Raw genomic sequence first — 25,760 nt, forward strand, 5'->3', positions numbered from 1 at the left:
TTGGCAGGGTGGACTCACAGATGCCAGAGTCGAGGTGCTGGGTCGAGGTGGAGTATTCTGTCCCTGAGACTTATGTCAGGAGGTCAGCCAAAAAGCCCTTAGAGTTACTCTGTGGTTCTGGGTTAAAGAGATGTATGTCCAGCTCTTTCCACACAGGCAAAAGGGCAGCAGGCAGCAAGTCTGCCAGACTGCTGCACTGCTGGACTAGTGCCCTGCTGTGCTGAGTGGCAGTCCTTCAGCAGCTCAGCAGTCCTTCTTCCTGGCAGAGTATCATCAGGTTCAGAAGTGTACTGAAGTAGAGGTGTCTGAGACCCAGTATCTATACCCAGTTGTGCCTTTGAAATGGGGAAGAGGTTTCTAGAGGTTCCCTTTGAAGTCCCCAGACCTCCTGCCTCGACTTTCCCAGCTCCAGACTAACTACCAGGGGTATGCAGTCCTTTGTGTGGAGGCAGGACAAAGTCTATTTAAGTGTAAGTGGGACTGTGCCCAGCTTCTCCCTCCCATCCTGCCAGCGGTGGCCCATCTAGGCACACCTACACTCCCTATTGTGTGTGGCTGTCTAGGATGACTACACAAGGCTCAACTGCAAGCTACATCCAGTCATGTGACCCAGGTACAGGCTATAAGCACTAAATGCCAATTTTATAAAAGTGGGATTTTCAAAACTGTAATTAAAGTTACTTCTTCAACATAATTTAGGGGTTTTCATTACAACTCCAAAGGCACCAAAAATGAGCTGTTTACCTTCTCCTATTTGGAAATTACAGCCGTTTTAAATGTGATAAGGTAACTCAAATGTTAGTCTGTGGGAGAAGTAGGCCATGCAGTAGTGAAAAACAAATGTAAGTGTTTTTCACTACCACAACATATAGAACTTAAAATTACATATCTTACTTTCGAAGTACACTGCACCCTGCCCTCTGCTGGGCTGTCCATGGCGTACCATAGGGGTGACTTATCTATATTAAAAAGGAAGGTTTGTGGCTGGCAGAAGGTTTATTTTGGCGAGTAGTTGGTCATCAATAGTGAATCAGACCCACAGTGCACAACGTTATGGCCCTCTGGCTTCCAAAATAAACAGTATCAAACAGTAATTTCACAATTCATTAAAAATCAAAGTTGATGCTCTTCAGTCCTCCAATTACTTTATTGAGGAAAGATGATATCCATGTTCATAATTCTAACCAAATGTTGCTCCACACTTGTGAAATCAGAATCTGACAATACAACAGTCTTCTTATTTAAGTCTCAGAGGAAAGTCGGTGGTCAAAAATTATGGTATGTTCATTGATCCATTCATACGATAGTGCTTTCTTAACGATTTCTGTTAGTATGGCAAAGATTTCCATGTTAGGATCGCGGTCAAGATGAATATATGTGTTCTCATGTGACATAACGTTGGCATTATAATATGAACGATCCATCACTACCAGGGCTCTTCCTTTGTCTCCTTGTTGAAAAATCAAATTATTATTATGTGACAAAGACTTGAGGGTTCCTTGTTCTTTTTCTGAGATATTCTTCCTCTTTGGTGAATGAAAGGTGAGATGTGTCAAATCTTTCTTGATCAAAGCCTCAAAAGTATCTGGTGTCTTGTGTGAAGCATGTGCCATGAAAGTGCACACTTCAGTCTGTGTTTTAGGGGATTGCCAGGTCAGATAGACTCAACTTTGGAGTGGATGGACTGCACCTTGCCCCCACTCACCATATGGTCCAGATACACCACAGAACCCTGCCTTATATGTCACTTACTGACTTGATAATCAGGTCTGCCTACTGCAGGGCCTAAAGCACCTCCTGGAGGTGTTACAGGTGTTCCTCCGAGCTGGAGTTCTAGACAATCGTGTCGCCCAGGTAGGCGGCAGAGAATGCCTCCTTCCCAGTTAAGACCCTGTTGACTAACCTCTGAAAGTTGGCAGGGGCATTCTTTAAGCAGAATGGAATCACCTCTTTTGTCCTCTCATTTAAGGAATCTGCCAGTACTCTGATGTGAAATTAAAGGGGCTCAGGAACTTGGCATCACCTAGACTGTTGATGAATTCATCTGCTCAGGGTATGGGATGTATATCAGTCTTTGCGACAGAACTGAGTCCACATAGCACCTAAGTTCTGGAGCGGTGGCTAGTGGGGCAGCCTTAGGCAACAGCACCACAGGTCTGGACCAGGGGCTGCTGGAGGGCTCAAACACCCCCAACACCGGCATCTTGAAGCCTCCTCCTTGATACTGCCCTCACCATGTCTGACAGCTCTTCAGTGCCTTGCTAGAAGAGTCAAAGAAATATCCCCAAGCATAATTTGGGAGCTTGTGGCTGTCCCTGAACCTCTGGCGATATTTTCCATGGATCAGCCTAAATTTAGCTAGGAAGATTACTTTCATGAGGGTTTACCTGGTTTGGCCCTCTACTTCTAGGGTCAAAAGCGTGTCCTTCTTCACTGGAGGCACAGGCTTCCACAGACCACCCCCTAGTACTCCGCTGGGATTTTGTGTACTCTCAGGGTCACTTAATAAGGTGAAAACATTTATCAAAGTCATCTCCTACCACAAACGTGGCACCAAGGACTTGAGTATATTCCTAGCGTGTCATCCTCCTACCTTTCCCAGATAATCACATATGCACCACCTCACTACCTGTCCACCTCACTACCTGCCTCACTCCAATATATGCTTAGCCAACTGAAAACTTTTGACTGTAGTAGAAACAGTCATGAGCTTCAAGGTTCATAGCCTTCACATTTCTTGGACCCCTTCCATGATGTATCCACCGCAGGGATAGCAGCGCTCCTGCACCTATGTTTTGTGTCTAAATGTTCTCTCAGTGCTCTCCTCTTTGAAGTCAATAGCTCTAAAAGCTACCACTCTCCCTCACCAACATCTTCCTTGCAATCACACTTCCATACTATTTGACATAAATATGCATCTCTACATAAAAGTATGTAAAATCTGTCCTCTTTGAATACATTTTGCTGCATTTACTGTGCCTACCTCTCACCACCTTACTGATCACACATTCATAATTTTATCAGTGATATATCACGTAACCACTCATCTTGTCTGAAGGACTTTAAAAATGCCATACTAAAAATACATTTGTTGGATGTTTGACCTTTAAGCTAGCACCTCTCTGACTGCTGTTGGCTTCCTGTGACATTTTTGCTGTCAGAGCAATAAAGACTTCAAAGCTTTAGAAAAATCTGCTTTCAGGTGACGAACATTACAATGTGAACATGAAGGATTAATTACAAGTCAGCATACTTACACACTGGAGAAGTCACTGCCACTACTGCAATTTCCTTGAGCAGAGCTGTTGTTGCTGTTAGGTTGTCTGTTGTCAAATACCAGTCCTGTAAATTCATTTACTTCTAGAGCCTTGCAGAGAGAATAAGACAGACTTAATCAGAGAGAAAGTTTAGGTAATTTATTTTCAAGCATTTGTTTTTACAGCAAAAGCACACATTTAATGTGTCTTTTTTTCTGGTTCTACCAAGACTGGAAATTGTATTGATATAGTCCTCAATCACCAAAACACAATAGAGGGAATAAAATAATGCACCTACTAGTATAGCTATAAATGTAAAGATGCAGTTAGAAGCGTACTCATGAGGATGCAACATCATTAACATTTGTGTGCTTTTTTAAATTTTTATTGCATGCTTTTAGACCAAACTTTCTCAACCTGTGGTCCGTAGGCCCACAGGGTTTCCAAAAAACTCCCTCATAGAGCCCGCGACTGCTTATAAAATTAAATATTAGTAACAGATTAATTAAAGTGTATAAAAAGAAAGTGGCTAAATGTACAACTGAACATTTTGAAATGTACTGTAAATGTCAAGAAGTTTGAAATTGGAGCCTAAAAATTAAATTAGTATCCTCAGATTGATTTGTGGGAGCAGTGCAGGTGCATAAACAGAATATAGCATGAACAATGTGTGGCTTCAATAGAAATTATAAAAGATCCAAAATTCCTAATACAATTAAATAAAATGTGTTATCATTTGTTTAAGTGTTTGATGAATGCTTGTTTCTGTATTTTTTGTGTATTGTTTTCCGGTTCAAATCATCAACAATTTTAAGGTTGGGGTCCCCAACTTCCAGTAATGACTCAATGGAGAGGTCCCTGGATTCAAATAATGATTAATTGGGGATCCCAAGGTCCCAGTAATGATAAAGAGGGGGGTCCACAGAAGTCAAAAGGGTAAAAACCACAGTTTTAGAATAAAAGACGTAAGGACATGGTACTCTGTAACCATGAAGCAGAACAACTGGGGGGCCCTCGGACGCCACTTCGGCATGTACAGAAGTGCTTGAACATGGAAAAAGTGATATTGAAGTCCAGAAGGCTACTACCTCTGAGAATGATGTATCAGTAGACGTATTTGCAATCATGAGATTGCTTATTGGGCATTCATAATTGATTTAACATGGATGGTGCGTTGCCATTTTTGGACTTTATGATAAACCTTTACCCATATTTGTCCTGGCTGAAAAGCCCTTGGAAAAGATGACTCTTGGCTAAGTTTCGGGTGGGTACTATAAGATTCCAGCTTTGATTTCCACTTGGGCCAATATGATAAAACATCTGTTTTACTTTGCCCTTGCGATGAGACCTTTGCACAAACTTTAGAACATTTTGGGTTTATTTTGGTAAATATTATGAACTGCAAACTGAGAAATTATTAAAACCACTTCTTAAGGGTTATATGACGGAAAAATGCATGCCTTTACCACGCATGCCTTTATTAATGCAGTCTTTACCACTCATCAATCACCAACATGCACGTCTTTACCATGCGTGTCAGCACTACAAACTTACACAGAGGCCCATTATAAGTAACATCACAACGCATACTCTAACCACGCATACTATTACTATGCTAACGTTTACCACAAATCTTTATTTTCTTTAGTTAAATGCTGTTAAATACATTTAAAATGAACGTGCAAATAAAACAAACAGCGACCCACAACAATGCAAACCAAGACAAAACAATAAAATTGCTCTCCTCATTTTGTACATTTAAAAACAAAATTAAAGCATCCCTACATAGTACAAACAGTGTATGCATTGTATTAACCCCTTCGCTACCAGGCCTTTTCCTCTCCTGTGCCGAGCCTTTTTTTGGCTATTTGGGGCAGTTTGCGCTTAGGCCCTCATAACTTTTTGTTCACATAAGCTACCCACGCCAAATTTGCGTCCTTTTTTTTCCAACATCCTAGGTATTCTAGAGGTACCCAGACTTTGTGGGTTCCCCTGAAGACCAAGAAATTAGGCAAAATACAGCAAAAAATTAGTTTAAAAAAAAAAAAATGGGAAAAAAGGGCTGCAGAAGAAGGCTCGTGTTTTTTCCCCTGAAAATGGCATCAACAAAGGGTTTGCAGTGGTAAAATCACCATCTTCCCAGCTTTCAGGAACAGGCAGACTTGAATTAGAAAACCCAATTTTTCAACACAATTTTGACATTTTACTGGGACATACCCCATTTTTAAAATTTTTTGTGCTTTCAGCCTCCTTCCAGTTAGTGACCGAAATGGGTGGGAAACCAATGCAGAAAGCTAAACATTTCTGAAGAGTAGACAAAATTCTGAATTCAGCAAGGGGTCATTTGTGTAGCTCTTACAAGTGTTTCCAACAGAAAATAACAGCTGAAATAAAAGAATATTGAAATTGAGGTGAAAAAAAAAACTGCCATTTTTCTCCACGTTTTACTCTAACTTTTTCCTGCGATGTCAGATTTTTGAAAGCAATATACGGTTACGTCAGCTGGACTCTTCTGGTTGCGGGATATATAGAGCTTGTAGGTTCATCAAGAACCCTAGGTACCCAGAGCCAATAAATGAGCTGCACCTTGCAATCGGTTTTCACTCTATAGCAGGTATACAGCAATTCATTTGCTGAAATATAAAAAGTGAAAAATGGGTATCAAGAAAACCTTTGTAGTTCCAAAATGGCCACAGGATAAGGTATTAAGAAGCAGTGGTTATTTGCACACCTCTGAATTCCGGGGTGCCCATACTAGCATGTGAATTACAGGGCATTTCTCAAATAGACGTCTTTTTTACACACTGTCTTACATTTGGAAGGAAACAATGTAGAGAAAGACAAGGGGCAATAACACTTGTTTTGCTATTCTGTGTTCCCTCATGTGTCCCGATAAAAATGGTACCTCACTTGCGTGGGTAGGCCTAGCGCCCGCGACAGGAAAAACCCCAAAACACAACGTCAACACATCACATTTTCACAAAGAAAACTGCTGTTTTTTTAAAAGTGCCCTAACTGTGGATTTTGGCCTCTAGTTCAGCCGGCACCTAGGGAAGCCTAGCAAACCTGTGCAGTTTTGAAAACTAGACACCTAGGGGAATCCATGATGGGGTGACTTGTGGAGCTCTGACCAGGTTCTGTTACCAGAATCATTTGCAAACCTCAAAATTTGGCCCAAAAAACACTTTTTCCTCTCATTTCGGTCACAGAAAGTTCTGGAATCAGGGAGGAGCCAAAAATTTCCTTCCACCCAGCATTCCCCCAAGTCTCCCGATAAAAATGGTACCTCACTTTTGTGGGAGGACCTACTGCCCGCGAAAGGAAATGCCCCCAAAACATTATATGGACACATCAAAATTATCAAATACAAAACTACCTGTTTTTGTGGGGGGCATCTGCGTTTTTGGTCCTGGGCTCAGCAGCCTTCTAGGGAAACCTACCAAACCCAGACATTTCTGAAAACTAGACACCCGAGGGAGTCCAGTGAGGTGTGACTTGCGTGGACCCACCAATGTTTTCTTACCCATAATCCTCAGCAAACCTCAAATTTAGCTAAAAAAAAAATTTTTTCCCACATTTCTGTGTGGGATCACCGCACTGGGACAAAGTTCATACCACCCAATGTTCCCGGTAAAAATGATACCTCATTTGTGTAGGTGGGCCAAGTGCTTGTGAAAGGGAAGAGCCAAAAACATGTCGATATTGAGGGGGAACCAAAGGGGGTCCAAAAGGGCAGTTTGCAAAAAAACATTTTTAGGCTGACAAGTGCAGCAGTATTTTTATCAATATAGATGAGACAATGCTGGGTGGTAGGAATGTTGTGGATTCCTGCATATTCCGGAAGGTTCCATCACAAAAACATGGGAGAAATGTATGATTTCCAGCAAAGTTGGAGGTTTGCAGGGCATTGTGGGTACAAAAATGGTGCGGGTGCATGTGAAACACAGTACCCTGGAATCACCCAGATGTTTAGTTTTCAGATGTGTCTAGGTCTTGTGGATATTTCTACATGGCAGCGGCCCAAAGTTCATAAAGTGCAGCCTTCACCATTCCAAGTGGGACGATTTTGAGAGTTAGCCAAGCTCTCATGGCCCAAATGTAAAACCAAAACCCATAGTAATCAAATGTCTTCTTGCTTGCTATGGGATAAGATGTTTTAGAGTGTGGAGGGAGAGCTGAAAGACTGTTATCCCCTTCAGTTGGGGTGGGGGCATAACCAGGCCCATTCTGGTTGGTAGCCACCACCCCAATATATATATATATTTTTTAAATTTCCCTGGCATTTAGTAGACTTTCTGCCCCCCCCCCGGGTTGTGGATCAGGGGTAATTCCCCATCTGCCCACTGGTGGGCAGAACAACTTTGGCCCCATTTATTTGGGGTGGGGGTATGGCTATACCCCCACCCTCTTATTTTGGAAAAAAAACTACTTCCCTGGTGGGCTTTCTTCCCTCCACCCTTGGGGGCAGATGGGCCTTCCAAAAATAGGCCCATCTGCCCCCAAGGGAGGCAGATATGGCCAACAGTAATGTGCCCCCATAGGGAGCGACCCTTACCCAAGGGGCTGCCCCCCTAAAGAAAACACACGCATACACACACACACCAATCCCTTGTGCCTAAGTGGTTTCTGCCCCCTTGGGGGCAGATCGGCCTAATAATAATAGGCCAATCTGCCCCCGGAGGGGAAGAAATGCCCTAAAATAAATTTGCCCCCGCAGAGCGACCCTTGCCTAAGGGGTCGCTCCCCTTGCTTGAAATTGGCGCAAAAAAAAAGATCCCTGGTGCCTAGTGCTTTCTGCCCCCTTGGGGGCAGATTGGCATAACAGAAATCGGCCGATCTGCCCCCAAGGGGGGCAGAAATGGTCTAAATACAACTTCCCCCCCAGGGGAGCGACCCTTGCCTAAGGGGTCTCTCCCCACCTCTAAAAAACAAAAACTATAAATTTTTAGCCCTGGAGCCTAGAGGTTTCTGCCCCCCCAGAGGCAGATCGGCTGTATAAGAATAGACCAATCTGACCCCAGGGGGCAGAAATGGCCTAAAATAACCCCCCCCCCCCCCCCCCGGGGCACGACCCTTACCTAAGGGGTCGCTCCCCTTGCATGAAATTGGTGCCAAAAAAAAAAGATCCCCGGTGCTAGTGGTTTGGCCCAACAAAAATCGGCCTATCTGCCCCCAAGGGGGGGAGGGGCAGAAATGGTCTAAATACAATTTGCCCCCCAGGGGAGCAACCCTTGCCTAAGGGGTCGCTCCCCACCTCTTAAAAAAAAAAAAACCCTAAAAGAACTTTTAACTGGTGCCTAGAGGTTTCTGCCTCCCTGGGGGCAGATTGGCCTAATCACAATAGGCTGATCTGCCCCCAGGGGGGCAGAAATGGGCAAAAATAAATTCCCCCCCTTCCCCCGGGGAGCGACCCTTGCCTAAGGGGTCGCTCCCCTTCCGTGAATTTGCCATAAAAAACAAAAACTCCCTGGTGCCTAATGGTTTCTGCCCCCCTTGGGGGCAGAAATGGCCTAAATATAATTTGCCCCCTAGGGAGCGACCCTTGCCTAAGGGGTCGCTTCCCAACAAAAAAAAAAAAACAAAAAAAAAAACCACACAAAAAACACACAAAAAAACCAACAGAAAATGATCCCTGCCGCCTAGTGGATTCTGCCCCCAGGCAGAAAAGGCCTTGCAAAATATTGCCCCCCTGGGGAGCGACCCTTGCCCAAGGGGTCGCTCCCCTTGTGCCAGTTTCATTTTTATGAAATAATCCTGGTGTCTAGTGGGCATTTCAAAAGCTGGATCGCTTTACGATCCAGCTTTTGAAATGCTCTGAGAGACTTCAAGGGGAAGGAAATTCCATTCCTTCCCTTTGAAGCCTATCAGGGCCCTCATCACATGATCGCATCACATGATCGGAAGAGAAATGCTTTGGCCCCGTTTATTTGGGGTGGGGGTATGGTCATACCCCCACCCTCTTGTTTTGGAGAAAAAAAAAACTTCCCTGTTCTCTTGTGGGCTTTCTCCCCCCCCCCCCCCTTTGGGGGCAGATGGGCCTTCCAAAAATAGGCCCATCAGCCCCCAAGGGGGGCAGATATGGCCAAAAGTAATGTGCCCCCATAGGGAGCGACCCTTACCCAAGGGGATGCCCCCCTAAAGAAAACACATGCATACAGACACACCAATCCCTGGTGCCTAAGTGGTTTCTGAGATTGGCCTAACAAAAATCAGCCGATCTGCCACCAAGGGGGGGGGGGGGGGGGGGGGGAAACGGTCTAAATACAATTTGCCCCCAGGGGAGCGGCCCTTGGCGGAGGGGTCGCTCCTCACCTCTAAAAACAAAACAATTTTTTTTTTTTTATCCCTGGCGCCTAGACGTTTCTGCCACCCCTGGGGGTAGATCAGCCTAATAACAATAGGCCAAACAGCCCCCGGGGGGGCAGAAATGGCCTAAAATAAATTTGCGGCTGGCCTAAGACTGCCGGCTGTATTAGGAGGCAGCAAACCCCCAGGCTTTTTGCAGTGTTCGTCATGCCACGAAAACCCTGGCAGTAATGCACCCGGCGACAGGAATCCCTATTTCTGTCACCGGCACCCCTCACCGGTTCACACACTTGCAGACACCCCCCCCACCCAAACTCTGGCAGACACTCCCCCACCCGACCACTTGCATACATACAAACACCCCCACCCAACCTCACGCATGCATACAAATACCCCCACCTGTCCGCACGCATACATACAAACACCCCTACCCAGCTGCACACATACAAACACCTCCACTCACTCTCACACTGACATACGCGCACCCCCACTTGCTCTCACACTGACATACAAACACTGCCACTCGCTCTCACACTGAAATACACGCACCCCCACTCGCTCTCACACTGACATACACGCACCCCCACTCATCCACACACCTTCATACACGCACCCCCACTAATCAGCACACCTTCATACACGCACCCCCTCATCCGCACACCTTCATACATGCACCCCCACTCATCCACACGCCTTCATACACGCACACCCCACTCATCAACACATTCCCTGACATACATCCCCACTTGCTCACACCCATACAAACACCCCTACTCGCATGCATCCCAATACACGCACCTACTCACTCGCACCCCGACACACCCCTCTCCTCTCCGCTTCCATTCAGACACACACACCGTCCATGTACACGCACTCACACACACCCATACCGCTACAAGTGCACACACACGCACCCACCACAGACATGCACACAACACCTCCCCCCCACCCCTTTTCAGATAGGCCACCTACCTGTCTGGGCGAGGTGGTCATTGGGGAGGGGATGGGTGTCGGCATTTCCAGCGCCACACCGCCTTGCCGTATTACATCTCATAATACAGTGGGAACAGTTCTTTTGGCATGGCAGCGCGGGCGGTGGAAATGCCTCTCACCCGCTGGTCAGGCCGACGGTGCGGTGTCAGATTTCCGCCCTTACATGGGTGGAAATCCTTGGGTGAGTTCTAATATGGTGGTCCAAAAGACCGCCAAAGTCCTAATGAGGGGCTTTGTTTCAGATCCAATTTGATTACAATTAGACGTAAGACCTCCAGCAGGTGGTTGCAATTAGCAATTCTATCCATGCTCCAACTCTACCATCCTCTAATTTGACGTTTGTGCTCACTCTTGCTATCCTTAACAGTTTTGAAAACATGCTGTCCCCATCCGAGTCTGAGGTTTTAACCACCAATAACCTACCTTCCAGGTCTTGACCTTTGTACCATGCTTATTATCATACCTTCTCTTGTAGTCCTCTTGGTGATTTTTTATTTTTTACTTCACACTCTCTTGATGAACCTATCTAGTTTCACCACCACCCATCCAGTTGGGAAACATTTTGGTTCACGGAAGTCTGCCTTTGAGCATAAGAAATGGAGAGACTCCTGTGACCATATTAGGCGCTGTGTGATACGATTGCAAAAGTTTTTTGATAGCAATGCCTGCTGGCACTCTGGATGCTTGTGCAGATTTGATTAATTCTTTTAGCATGTGGTTTACTTTTTCAACCAACCGTTTGCTTTAAGACAATACAGGGTGGTCTTAAGGTGAACAATGGATAATTTCTTTAAAAATTCTTTCATTTTATCAGAAGTAAACTGAACCCCATTGTCACAATAAAACTTGATATTCCTTCCTTTGTGTCTTTTGTGGTGATGTGATTAGCAGTCTTCAATCATGACCCAATGAGAATAATAATCCACTAGTACTATGAGGAATCTTCCAGTTTGCATAGGCATGTTCAGTGGTCCCATTATATCTAAAGCCAGTTTATCCCAAGGCTTGGATGGAACTTCTACAGGGGACAATGAAGCTTTCCTTATCCATTTACTTTTGTTACTTAGGCCACAAGTAGCACATTCTTTAACTTTATTTTTCACCATACCATCCACACTTGGAAACCAATAAGTAGCCTGTACCTTGGTTCTAGTAAAATTACAGGCCAAATGACCTTTGTGGGCTAAATCTATAATTCTCTCTTTTAGATCTTCAGGAGGTACTAACTTGTCCCTTCTCATTATCATACATATTATGTATGTACAGTTTATGCCTGACTTCCCAAAAGTTACGAATGTCCTCTTGTGGGTCGTTCGATTTAGGTGGCCATCCTTTAATGATGTTTTCTTTCAATGCTTTGATAACACCATCTTTCCCTGAGCTTTCGACTCACTCCTAGTTGAATCCTTGAGGGAGACACCATCTAAACAGATTCCTCATTCACTTCTTCTGACCCTTCTGCTCCCCTCTCCACTGCAACCGAGACAGACAACCAGCCACTAGATTCTTATTGCCTGATACAAATTCAACCTTAAAGTTATATCCCTCCAGGGCCAACATCCACATGGCTATTCATGGGGTAGAGTGCTCCCTCCCTTTAGTAAAAAACAAATGTATGACTGGTTTATGATCTGTTCTTAACGTGATTGATAAGCCCCAAAGAAAGAATTTCAAATGGGATACGGCCTAATAGCAATTGAATGCTTCCCTTTCAATAATTTATTAGTTTACCTCTGCATCTTTTAACATCCTTGAGCCAAACGCAACAATTGTTATTTTTCCAACTACTACCTGAACTAAGGAAGCTCTGATCCCTTTCATACTAGCATCAGTAGTCAGAATGGTCTTCCTGGTAACATAGACATTGCCAAAAGAAGGTGCTTCTAATGTTGGAGGCTTAATGCTTTTAAAAGACTCTTTACAAACATCATCCCAGACAAACTGTGTCCATTTTTCCAACAAGTGCCTCATAGGGACAGTATAATCTGCAATGCTTTTTGTTGTTGTTTTTTTTAGAATTTTGCTGTCTATTCCACCAACTCCATGAATGATTTTAATTCTTCTTTGATTGAGGGAGGTGGTGCTTCTTTTACTGCAATCATCAAATCAATCATAGGTTTTAACCCATCTTGAGATATATTGTGCCCCAGGTAGCCACCAAATCACCACACAACTTGCACTTATCTCTTTTGATAGTTAACCCTGCTTGTTTTAGAGTCATGAGCACTCTCTTTAGTGTGGCATTATGGCTGTCTTCAGAGTTACCATATATCAACATATCATCTTGGTGATAAAGTACATTTTTTATGTCTTTTAGCAAACACTGCTGCCACAGATTCCAACCCAAACTGCATTCTGCAGAACATGAATGGACCAAATGGAGTGATAAATGAAGTAAGTGGTTGGAGTCCGGATGTAATTCAACTTGATGATATACTGAAGACAGATCTAACACACTGAAATATTTTGCATCATTTATCATACTAATCATATAATTTATTTTGGGTAGTGGAAATCTGTCTACCCAAATGTTGTTATTCAGGTCCGTTAAATCAACACACAACCTAATGCCCCTACACCCTGATTTTTGGGCAACTGCAATGGGTGCAGGCCACAGAGAACATTCTATAGGTTCTATGATCCGTAGAATCTGTTCAACTCTTCCTTCAATGGTTTACACAAATTGGGAATGGGCCTCGCTTTATGTACTACTGGTACTGTGTTCTTTTTCAGTATAATCTTATTCTGCTTTTTTTTTTTTAAACCCTAGATCTTTGGTAAACACTTCAGAAAACTCATCACAAATTATCTGATTCACTTCCATCTGATCAATTGTCATGACAGGTTCAACATTATTGGGGTCTAGTTTAATACCCAGCTCTTTTTGACGTTTCCACCCCAACAAACATGAGCCCCTTTTTGATACATTTACCAGTACAACAAATACTTATTCAGATTTGTTTGAATCTTTTATAGACATTTAGAAAGGTATTTACAGCACTCATTTTCTGATGATTTTCTAGTTTTACAGCATCGGAAGGTAAAAAAAAAATGATCCTTATAAGAAAATTATGAAAATGTTTTTTTATTAAAAATAAAGCATATCATCTACTCAGATTGAGTACTGGACAGTGACTTGGGCAACACAACTATTCGAACTCAGCTGGGCACTTACCTCAGGGAAGGTGCTGGACAGTGACTGGGGGCACAATTGCTGCTCTAACTCCACTGGATACTTACCTCAGTGTAAGAATTGGACAGTAAATGGAAGACAAAATTACCATTCTAACTCCGCCGGGTACTTACCTCAGGGAAGGTGATGGACAGTGACTGAGGGACAAAATTACTATTCTAAATGTGCCGGGTACATACCTCAGGGAAGGTGCTGGACAGTGACTGTGGGCAAAATTACTGTTGCAACTCCACCAAGTACTTACTTCAGGGAAGGTGCTGGACAGTGACTGGAGAAAAATAACTATTCTAACTTCACCAAGTACTTACCTCAGGGAAGGTGCTGGACAGTGACTGTGGGCAAAATTACTGTTGCAACTCCACCAAGTACTTACTTCAGGGAAGGTGCTGGACAGTGACTGGAGAAAAATTACTATTCTAACTTCACCAAGTACTTACCTCAGGGAAGGTGCTGGACAGTGACTGGAGGACAAAACTACTATTCCAACTCCACAAAGTACTTACCTTGGGATAGAGGGCAAAATTACTATGCTATTTTTTACCTCTTTTTTCTTTCAAACAGACCTTCAAAGCAAAGAAAGACATTAAAGAACAAAATTATGCAGAAACAGTGAAAAATCAAAATCTATCTTTGGAAAGAAAAATTAACAGACCACAGGTTAGTTATCCTTTAAAAAACACAAAACGCAAAGAAAGCAGCAACAAAACAGCAATTATTTCACCAATTTTTCACTTCTAAATTACAATAGAAAGCTAAGCAAAAAGCACCACAACACACCAGAGAACCAAAACAATTCACAACATAGTTTGAAAAACCATACTGGAACAGAGGAAAAACATACAAGGTAATTACTATTTTTTTTAAAATAGAAACTGCCAAAGCTAACAACTTTCTCTCACTTGAATACAACAGGTAGCACTTAACTTTCCCTCCTTTTCTACAGGAAAACGTTTTAAAAAATCCCTCAAAAGACTGTGTAAAATAACAACGGCAATCTTTTTCCCCATAGCAGATCAATTATTCAGAACGTAAATAAATCACAATTTTAGACAATTCCAATCACATAGGCTTTTTTCTTTCTTTTCTTTTTTTAACAGATCATTGAAACATGGAAAACCCAGAGCAGGCAAACTATAAACAACCACAGTGAGAAAACAGACTGTTAAAATCTGGTTGCTATATTTATTGTAAGGAGAGATTAAATGAGCCCAGGAGCCATTGGAGGTGTGTGAAGTACTGTGGCTGACATTGTTGAAAGGACCACAGAACATACCCACTCTGCCTCTGCAATGTAGATCGAAGTGAGGGAAAAAATTCAGCAATTAAAAATGCTAGCACCCACCTCCAAGGAACTCTGTGGCTCAGTTTTAAAGGAGCTAGCGCGAAACATCCACATGCATTTAGCTAGTAGTATGCCCACAATATCCAATATAATGAGAATGATTCAATTTAAAAAAACAGGTGAATAATCCACAAAGAATAACACCACATCCTACTCTGATATTAACACCCCCCCAAACTTACAGTTTCTTATTCTAATGCACCTTTCCTACTATTCGACAATGAAAACCCTCTCAAAAGAATACTAATCTTAAGCACAACAAATAACTTAGTGACCCTTGAGAATACTGAAATCTGGATGATGGATGGAACTTTTAAGTCAACACCCTATCCATTCACCCAAATGTACACTATTCATGCTAACAAAAAACACAACTGTCTCATTAGTGTACAGCTTACTTCCTGAAAAGCAATCCTCAACTTAGACTGAATTTTTATCAGTAGTAAAATCCAAAACAATAAATGTTCCTATGAAAATTACAACTGACTTTGAATTACAGATGATTAATACAATTCCTAAAATTCACCCTGATACACAAATTCAAGGATGTTTTTTCTCACTTTTCGCAGGCATATTGGTGAAAAATTCAATAAACACCCTTAGCTGAGGGTTACATGTCAAGCAGTAAACTACAATATGAGTTGATAAAACTAACAGCTTTGTATGTTGCACCTCCTGATTGCATGGATGGGTTCTACACATCAATTTCAGAATCTGAATATTGTACACAAAATGAGGAAAAATTGGCACTACTTCTAAATTACTTTGAGGACACTTGGATTGGCCACTTAAGCACGTCAGGTCACAGGAGGAAGCCAAGGTTTCCCCATTCACTGGTGGAACTGTTACTCAACCTGTTTAGAGGGAGGTGCAAAACCAAACAATGCCATAGAGGGATGGCACAATTCATTTAACAAATCAGCTGGAAGATTTCACCCTAACCATTATCATTTCCTGGAAATTTTGAAGAAAGAACAAAGTTTCCCAGAAATGAGAATGGCACAATCATTGTTAGGTAGCTTGAACCCTCATATTTCCCAAACAAAAAGCAAAGAAAAGTCTAAGGACCTCAATATGAGTCTGGAGGTCTTAAGACTGCCAGACTCGCAGTGGCGGTCAGACCGCCGCACTCCCGGCACTCTGACTGCCATATTACAACTCTGGCGACCAGCCCGCCAAGGGGCCACCGCCAGGAATATAGTTTCCGACAGGGTATCAGCAGTCAGACTCGTGGTCAGCCAGGGCGGCGATTAGTTCAGCTCCGCACTGCTGATCACAAGTCCACTTTCTGCCAGGCATTTCATGGTGGGGTTCCCCCCCATGAAAAAGCTTGTGGGAAGGCAGTGCTGAGACCACAGCGGGGGCCCTGCTCTGCCCATGCCATGCTCATGGCATAGGAAGTACAGGGGCCCCCCTGCCAGTACCTTCAGAATACGCACTGTCTGCTATGCGAGGGAGCTGAGGCCAATGCAGTAGCACTGTTTCCACTGGTCTGACCAGCAGAAACATCATAATATGAAGTTTCCGATCAGCTCAGTGGAAACATCGTAATTCCACTTGAGGGAGGCTGCCGGTATGAAGGCATACATCTTACAAATACTTACCTACATTCTTACACAACAATGAAAATACCAAAAAAGTGTGGTAAAGGCATTTGTGGTAAATGCATTTATCAATAATGCGTGGTAGAGGGATGCATGGTAAAGGCACTCATTGTAAATGTATCTGCATGGTAATGACACGTGTTGTAGTGACTGTGTTGTTAGTGTAATGCGTGGTAAGGACTGCATGGTAATGGATGTTTCCCGTTCTTAAGCTCTATGCTTTTAATCAATAAAGCCTGATTTGTCCTTCTTACGCATGCTTCTCAATTACCTGGTTTGTTTTTATGTACAGAATTTCTTTCAATTCAGTACTACATAAACAAAATTCATTGCTTGTTTGATATTTTGTTCTCTTTCTTTTACCTTATCATATTATAAGTGTATTTATGGCTACTTTTAAGTGATAGTTATGTATGTTATGCTTTTATGATTGTTTTTATGATAATTGAATAAAGTTCTTCATTGATTGAGCTACATATCTGGCAACAACAGGTGCCAACAGGAAGTAGGACCACGAATGGAAGCGCTCCTCCTACAGTTGGAAGCAAAATACAAAGCCACAGAACAGCCACAGTCCTTTAGAAACATTAAACACTATTGCACTGATTTGGCCCAGATACTGATTGGGGATACTAAGACTGGCCTTGGTAACGTCACAGAGCAGAATCTATCACAAGGGCAGCAAGGCCAACAAATTGTTGCTCTGGCTGTGGCAGTGAAAAAATTCTAACCTGAATTTGTGCAGCACAACACCCTCGGTTGTGGAACTCTATAAAGATAGCCATCATATAATTGAGGTGCTGGCGACACACCCTCAACAGCTGTACAGAGAATACATTGGACGTGAAATTAATGTGTTAGTGGAGTTCAGGTTAGACCTCCCCACGGGCACAACTAACTGCAGAAGAAAGAGCTACTTCAGAAGGAGATATTAGTCAGAGTGAGCTGTGAGAGACCCTTGAGCAACTACACAGGGCGAAAGCACCAGTCTGCAACAGCTTTCTGGCTGAATTCTTTAAAAGCTTGTCACAAGCTGTTGTACTGCTGTTCAAGGCTATACTTGATGAGGTGCAGGTTTCTTCTGGCAAAGTGGCAATATTTAAAATCATCTTACTGACTTACTGGCATACTTCAAATCAAATCAAATCATCAAATCATTAACATTTATAAAGCGCGCTACTCACCCGTGCGGGTCTCAAGGCGCTAGGGGGGAAAGGGGGGGTTATCGCTGCTCGAACAGCCAAGTCTTTAGGAGTCTCCGGAAAGCGGAGTGGTCCTGGGTGGTCCTGAGGCTGGTGGGGAGGGAGTTCCAGGTCTTGGCCGCCAGGAAGGAGAAAGATCTCCCACCCGCCGTGGAGCGGCGGGTGCGAGGGACGGCAGCAAGTGCGAGGCCAGCGGAGCGGAGGGGGCGGGTGGGGACGTAGAAGCTGAGGCGTCTGTTGAGGTATTCCGGTCCCTTGTTGTGGAGGGCTTTGTGTGCGTGGGTGAGAAGACGGAAGGTGATCCTTTTGCTGACTGGGAGCCAATGCAGGTGTCTCAGGTGTGCGGAGATGTGGCTGTTGCGGGGTACGTCGAGGATGAGGCGGGCCGAGGCGTTTTGGATGCGTTGCAGGCGGTTTTGGAGTTTGGCTGTGGTCCCGGCGTAGAGGGTTCCTCTGCCAATCTCAAAACTACCCATACTACATCCACAAGAAATCCTTTGTGGGAATTTTCCATTACATTTAGATCTGGCACAAAAAACACTATATTGCAATTCCTAAACCCCATTAGAACTAAATTAGTATAAAAAGGCCTTCATCGAAAAAAAAGACTTAGAAGCAGGTTGTAAGTTACTCTGGTTTGAGCCCCCGAAAGCATGGCTTAATAGTTTAGATATGAGTGAGCTATGGGGCATCCACTTTCAAGTAGTAAAGGGACAGCTGAACATCTGAAGGACAGGTACTGGATGTTTATTAACAAACAGTGTTGCATCAAGTCCTGCAAGAGTAGTTTGACAGAAACATTTCTTGGTGTTAGGTGCTTAACGCTTTTTGAACATTTTTTTTAAATAAGATTGAGCCCAATGAGCTTTATATTTGAAATTCCAATACATCATTCTGCCTGTCAACAAGTTCCATAGCAGGTGGTGTATTTTGCCATGAGTATCATCAACCTGTCCAGTTTGTGGCTTCCCCCGTGAAACAGTAGCTCATTGTATGTTCTTTTGTCCACCTTGTGCCGGCATTAGGAGATCTTGGCTAGCACCTGCGAGTATGAACCTGGGTGTCAGGAAGTAGCTCTCCGGTTATTGACAGATAGTACTGAAACAGAAGTGAGTGCAGTAGCTGAATATTTGCACAAGGAAAGGCATGAAGGATGAGGCATAACTTTTGTAGAGAGTAACTGGGCATACAAGGAACAAGGATGGATTGTCCTGTGATGGTCTGATAATGAAGATGTTTCAACACAGATGAAATAAATCAACCCAATTAAACACATGGCAGTCTAGAAGGTGGATTTAAACTCCTCAGTGACCACAGCTGACCCATTTCTAGAGGTTTTGTTGACTAGCATGTATTCATAATTCCACTGGACAGAGGCCCACTCCTGGCTAATAATGCAAATTGTGCCTGTACTGTAACATCTGTGACATAATTCTTGTTTTGCTCATCTCACCCTGTGCTACTTTGGTATACATGTAATGGATCTTTATTTCTTCGACCTGTGTTTTATGTATATTTTTATGAAATCACAATTGAACACTACTTGAGATCATTGATGGTGGGTTTGAGTTGCATAGTTTGTGGGATAATAATCATCCTTGCCCCCCTTTGCATAAACCCTTTCCTTCATATTCCGAAATTTGTATCAGAATTGCTGCAATGCACATTGTACTCTGCATTTGTCTGCATACATGTTAAAATGTTATTGTTTTTATGTTAACATTTATAGTTGCCTTATAGCAGGGAGCTGTATTTTGTTAAGGCATATATTTTCAATATGCTTTACCAGCAACACTTCCAAATTGTTTTGCTGTTTATAAACTTAGTAGACCATTGGCTAACACAGGGCTACCGGTTGGCATCCCAACCAGTTTAACTACTGAATGGGACATGTAAGGTATCAAATTAATCATGGCATTAAACCTGATCTGATTCCCAGGTCGAATTTCATACCACTATTAAAGGTAAGCAGCTTTTAGAAAGTTGCCACTCTTTGCTCCAGCTAGCCCAGCTGCCTAACAAAGGCCCTGGCACCCTGGTAGCTTTATGACCACCTGGGAATGTGTGTGAACGACTCCCCAGCAGAGGAACAAAGGCAGTTGCTGCAAAGTGATGTGTCACCTCCTCTCCCAGGATGGCAACTCAGGGTGTTAGCCCAAAAGTTGAGATTCAAAGGTGAAGCTGTGTTTGTGAGATAAGAAGCGCCAACACGCCTGAGCAGGATGCCTTCTGTGCCTGCAGACGAAGTGGACACAGGGTCAAGAAAGGAAAACTTGCCTTCAAAACCATGGGTGTGTAGTCCTCTAGTAAGCACACCTCATAACAACCAAGGAAGGGTTGTGCCATCATGAAAGGGGCAATAATGTGGCACTCTTGGATAGCCAGATGCCACATATCACAGGAATTTCATCACTGGGTAGGATGGGTCCCAGTAGCCCATTCACTAGTGACCACGTGGTCCCCTAATGGCACTTTCCTGGGATAAATATGGCACAGCTGGCACACTGACCCTTAGATTATGCTGGGATCAGAGAGAGGACCGGAGAAAGACTGCCCAGCTGCCTTTGGACCAGCACAAAGAGAGACTGCACCATCGGAAGGAATTAACCTGTTGCACTTGGAGCTAGTAAAGTTTGGAGTGTGCCTGCGACTTCTTCCTCAGGCAAAAGTTGATTCCCAGCCCTAACCTGCAGCAGCGACTCCAAGGATCAGTCAGCTGATCTCCTGAGCCCAGCTCCAGGGACACAAGAGCTGAAGTAGCCCAAACTGATAAATTGGTAGCCACTGCACAAGTTTTGCCGCTACCAGTCGCCAGGCACCTAAGAGCACAGATCCGAGACAGCCAAAAGTTGCACCCGAGACTGCCTGACCCAGGAGTGCTATCCAAGTCTGGATTTGTCACACCAAAGGGACACTAACTCCCACCGAAGGATTTCGCCCCAACGAGGTGCAGAATGACCAGGAGCACAGCATCGGCTGGTCTGCTACTGCAATGAAGAGGACTTGGAAGGACTCAGATTGCTGTGGACAAGTTTTCCTCACTTCACCTGTGGACTGAGGAACACCCACAAAGACACCCCCATCGACCGCATCAAAAACTAGAGCATCCTTTGAGTATCTTTTGCCTGCATCCATCAGCATCAGGGCCACTCCATTGTTTTCTATGACGACTGTCCTGTGAGGTTGGGTTTTGATTAAAAAATACCCTGGTGGCCAGGTCTCTGTCCAAAGTGTCCACTCTGGCCCTCTGTCCTACCAGAATTGGTCGTCCAACTAGGGCTGAAGCAGCCAAACTAATTGTTTCAAACTTTTCAGAAGTTTTTGAAGATTTTGTTGTCCAGTGCTTGTTTGCGGTTGCATTTAAAAGTGATATCTTGTAAAGTCTGTGTCTCTGGATCCCTCCAGTGGATTTTGTTCATCAAGGTCTCCAAAAATTCATGAAATTATAATTCATTTTTATAAATTGTTGTCTACTTTTTTTCATGTGTCTTTGCTTTCTTAGTTCGTTGTTTGGTGCTGTTGAATGCTTTATTCAGAGTTCCTTTGCTAAGCCTAACTGCTCACAGCTACCCAGGGTAGAGTTTGTGGTTAAATAAACAAGCTTTACTGGACCCAAGACAGTATTGGTGAGTGTACTGCATAATAGGGTACCACACCCCTTTCATATACTACACCGAAATCCTCACAGAAATGGTAGGATTCGAGCCACAAATGTTCATTCAGGTTACTGCGCCTCCCAATAGATAGTGGTGAACGAATGGCTTGATTAACTGAATGCAGAACTGGCTTATGCAGTGGGCCATGATGATGGAGCATGGACAGTGTAGATTCCCTGTAATACCTATAAGAAAGTAAGGTGGACCCTGGACTCCTCCCCACGCACCAAGGGTAGGGATATGGTTATAGCGACAAACACAGTAATGCAATGGAGGGCACCAAAATCTTCCCTGAGAAACCATCCTTTGAGTAAAGCCTGCATGTACTAAGTAAACAGGGACTCTGCAAATAGGATACAATCAGTATATCTAAACTGGGGAATATTTTGTCAATGAACAACATGTGTTCCTTCGGGAATCTATAAGACACATATGACCCATATATTTCCCAGTTCCTCAGATACCTGTAGTTGCAGCAAGTCCTGGCCCCCTACATGAAACATGCCTTGGCCCTGCAAGACCATAGCCCCCTAAATGCCAAACTTCTGACAGGGGATTTGGGTAGGAGCAAGGTATCCAAAAAGATGTGACTGGTGATAAAGACACCTCATACCCTTGAAAAGTGAAAATCTGCATCAAAGAGAGATGAGAGAGAATTTCATGAGGATGAATGTCAGGAAGCCAAAATAGGATCTAGATCAGTTGCCACTGCTTCACAATTCACACTGATGCAACTGAAGTTCCTAAATAGAGTCTATACGATACCTCAGCAGTTATGGCACCTTGGCAGAGCAGACTCACCCAGCTGCTGTAAATGCCAAACTGTAATAGGATATTTTCTACACAGGATGTGGTCCTGGCCCGTGATTCAGGGATATTGGTGGGGCAGAATCTGCACTCTCCCAGAAATTACTAACTGGCAAAATGAGATGGACCCAATAGTCACTGTCCTTCACATCACCTCTAGTCTCTACACAAGCAGATACAAACTGGCTTATACGTAACCTGGGATTTGCTGTGGCAAAGCGCAACACTGCACAGGCAACCTAGGGGGGGGTGGATCACTGCATGCCTTTGAAAAAAACAATCTGTTGCGCTAGGGGTTGCTCATATAAACTCTCAAGGGTCTGAGGGGACGGAATGAACTACCCCAGAAAAGAATCCAAATTAAATTGGGAAATCACATGAGGAATAGGTGTTATACATACCAGTGTATTGTGATTAGCAACAGACCCAAACATCCTGGGGCTGCTATATGTTGGGGATTGATGCATGCATACGATTCTTACAGTGTTGGGCGATGATTACAATCAAGTAATGATGTAAATGTTTAGGAAAAAAGAACAGTTCCTCAAGGGAAGTACCACAGAAGGCCCCTGATCTTAATTAAAATATTGTCCTTCTGATCTTAGGGTATGGAAGATATCTCTAAATAAGGTTGCGTTCTGATAACTAGGTCGTTTCTAATAAAGAATTAAAAAATTTACCTTTTGAAAACTCACTTGAGGTATTGCCTTTTTCTTGGTCGATTTCAGCTGGCCCACAGAATAAACCCTTTACAAACTCCTGATATATTTATTAAAGCTTTGAAGCATAGTTAACATTCTTAAAAAACACAGAGGTTCACTGTATTCTAAAAAAAAAGTGTTTTTTAAGTTCCTATTAAATGAATGAGCAGATCACAGTGGCTTGAGTCAAAAATAATGTGCTCAACTGTGCGAATTCCAGCCCAAAAGCTTGGATCGATACTGAGGGTCCCATAGTAAAGAGCTTGTATAATAGTTTCTCTTCTGTTTCCAGTGGCGAGGTCCATGACTCAAAAGGTATATACTGCCTCAGGATGTGTAGCTGAGATTTGTAGTTTTAGAGAAGTGAATTAATTACTAAAATGCCTTCTATCACACGATTTCTATAATGCTCCCCCCAATGAGCCGTGGCCATACCAACATGCTGATTATTAGTAGGCTTAATACTCAAGTAATAACTTTGCCCGTGTAGAATAAAATATAGACATGATGCAAGTCATACATACATGAACAAAATAAAAAACAGCCCTACTTTGGACTATTCCTGGTCCCTACTCATGGAGAAAGACCCCTATCTGCTCCCATTAAGAGCTTACAAAAAAGTGAAAAAGTGAAGGCCAAGTATAAACTTCAGAAGGTCTGACGGAACCTCAAGCGCATGTAGTTTCTTTTTCCATTAAGTGGTTTTATTGACTCGATCTAACATAGAAAATGAATAAAAGCTGTATAGATCGGCTGGCACCTGGTTGAAACCTGGATTACCTATACAGTCTGAACAGAGGCTATTTAATGAAGAACTGTTGAACAACTGGGTTTGGTTTAGTAGGGGATTGTAGCCTCCTCAATGGCCCAAGGCTAGAGACGCTCTAACACACTCCTGGTAAAGATATTACCTACATAGTCTAAGAGCACTACTTGCCTATATTTTTGAGTTAGCGTTTGTGAGATTTTTTTATACAACAGATGTAAAATACTTCCAACCTATTAACTTGGTATAGTTCCTACAATAAAACAACTAATTAAATCAAGAGTCTACAAATTACCCCAAAGGGTGGGATCCCTTTTCATCACTGCCACTGTGATCTGGCAAGGCCCCATCACACCTGAATAAATCCATACTTTTGTTGTCAGGAAACCGGGCAAAGGGAAACTGGAAAAAGGAAACTGGATAAATCAATTCCTTAGGATGAGCAAACAATACCTGTATATTATTTAATGCGTAGTGATCTGAAATATAATCCATCTTCCCTTGCTATTTACTTTAGATCTACATTGCTAAAACATAATTCAACAATTTTATCTTGAGTTGCAGCACAATTAAAGTTGTGCCACATTAGGTCTGCATCTCTTCTTCTAAAGAAGTTTCTGTCATGATCCTTCCTTCCTCAAGGCTCTGATCAACATGGCAAGGTTCAATTAATAATTCTGAAACTGTTTGTGAGTCATTTAATTAATCTCATCAAAAATTAAACAATATTTTATATCTCTGTGTTGGTTCTTTTTCCCTTTTGGGGGTGATATTGTCACCCTAACTGCCATTTAACAAACACACAAAAGAAATTACCATTTTGGATAAGGACATTGCATTTTTTAGATTCCAATGTAAACGGCTGCATAACTTCTCACCCTCAACATGACTTCAACTCAAATCCTAGTCTGACATCCCATAATTTGGAACAGACATTGTTTCCTCAAGATTGAATGATTGCTAAAGGTATTCTCTAATACCTGCACATTAGATAGGAGACAGAAATTCCACATTTGGTACTCATATACTTGATTGTTGAGAAACTGGTGAGAGAACATAGCTTGGCGGTGCTGTTATGCTTTCCAGAATGTGAAAAAAAGGAATAATCAATTACCTATGTAATATGTGTACATGTTTTTCATATAAACGTGATGCACAGAAATTCATACTAGTAAAGTGCACGCATAGCTAAAATCCTGTGAATGTTTCATGTAAACCGCATTCATCAATCATTTTGCAAGTATGTTTATGTTATAGCGTTTTAGAAATGTTATTTCCATAATCATATTATATTCCTTGTGTTTAGGAGAAATGTTGCGAGAGTCATTTAAATCAAATATGCATCTATGTTTATGTTAGCCTGGTTAGAGTGAAGGCCCGAGTTCCTTTGTGTGCTTTTAACCTTCAATGTGAAGCTTGTTTTATTACATATTTTCCTAAGCTGTAGATGCAATGGCACCAATGAGGAGGCCTATTGTTGGTGTTAGATAAGGGGGCTTGAGAAGATGTGTTACCAATAGCATAAGAAGTAGCATGGAGCTGGTAGCTGAACTCCCCTCCACATTCCTGAGCATGGGAGTGACCCAAGGTCTTTCTGATGGAGCTTTAAAGGATTCAAATTACAATTGGATCTGCGATTTATAACACTTGTGTTAAAGGAGTGTTTTGTCCGTGGAAGATTCAAGATTTAAGTGTTTAGTCTGCTGCAGATTCCCTTTGCTTCTTGATTAGAGCAGACCACAGAGAGGTACCTTCCTTCCTTCCTTTACTAGACTAAGTGGTTTTATGTTGCTTATATCTCTCTTTTGACAGAAACTCCTATAGAGGTTTCTGTAGTGCTGACATTTTTTTCTGTAATTCTTATGGGCATTAGGATAGTCCGGAACTCAGATTAAATGGTTTGGCAGCAGAGCTTTAGCCTGAATTCGGAGAA

The 25,760-nt window shown here is 42.8% G+C and overlaps 1 protein-coding gene across 1 annotated transcript in view; it reads right to left on the reverse strand.

Annotated features, from left to right (window-relative positions):
- LOC138299846 (broad substrate specificity ATP-binding cassette transporter ABCG2-like) overlaps positions 1–25,760 on the reverse strand; it is a 322,474-nt gene that overhangs the window by 37,213 nt on the left and 259,501 nt on the right. The window contains exon 15 of the mRNA XM_069238476.1: positions 3,258–3,367. Within this exon, the coding sequence (XP_069094577.1) occupies positions 3,258–3,367 (110 nt within the window). The remainder of the gene's footprint in view (positions 1–3,257; positions 3,368–25,760) is intronic.

This window comes from Pleurodeles waltl, chromosome 1_2, assembly GCF_031143425.1.
Source record: "Pleurodeles waltl isolate 20211129_DDA chromosome 1_2, aPleWal1.hap1.20221129, whole genome shotgun sequence".
Lineage (NCBI taxonomy): Eukaryota > Metazoa > Chordata > Amphibia > Caudata > Salamandridae > Pleurodeles > Pleurodeles waltl.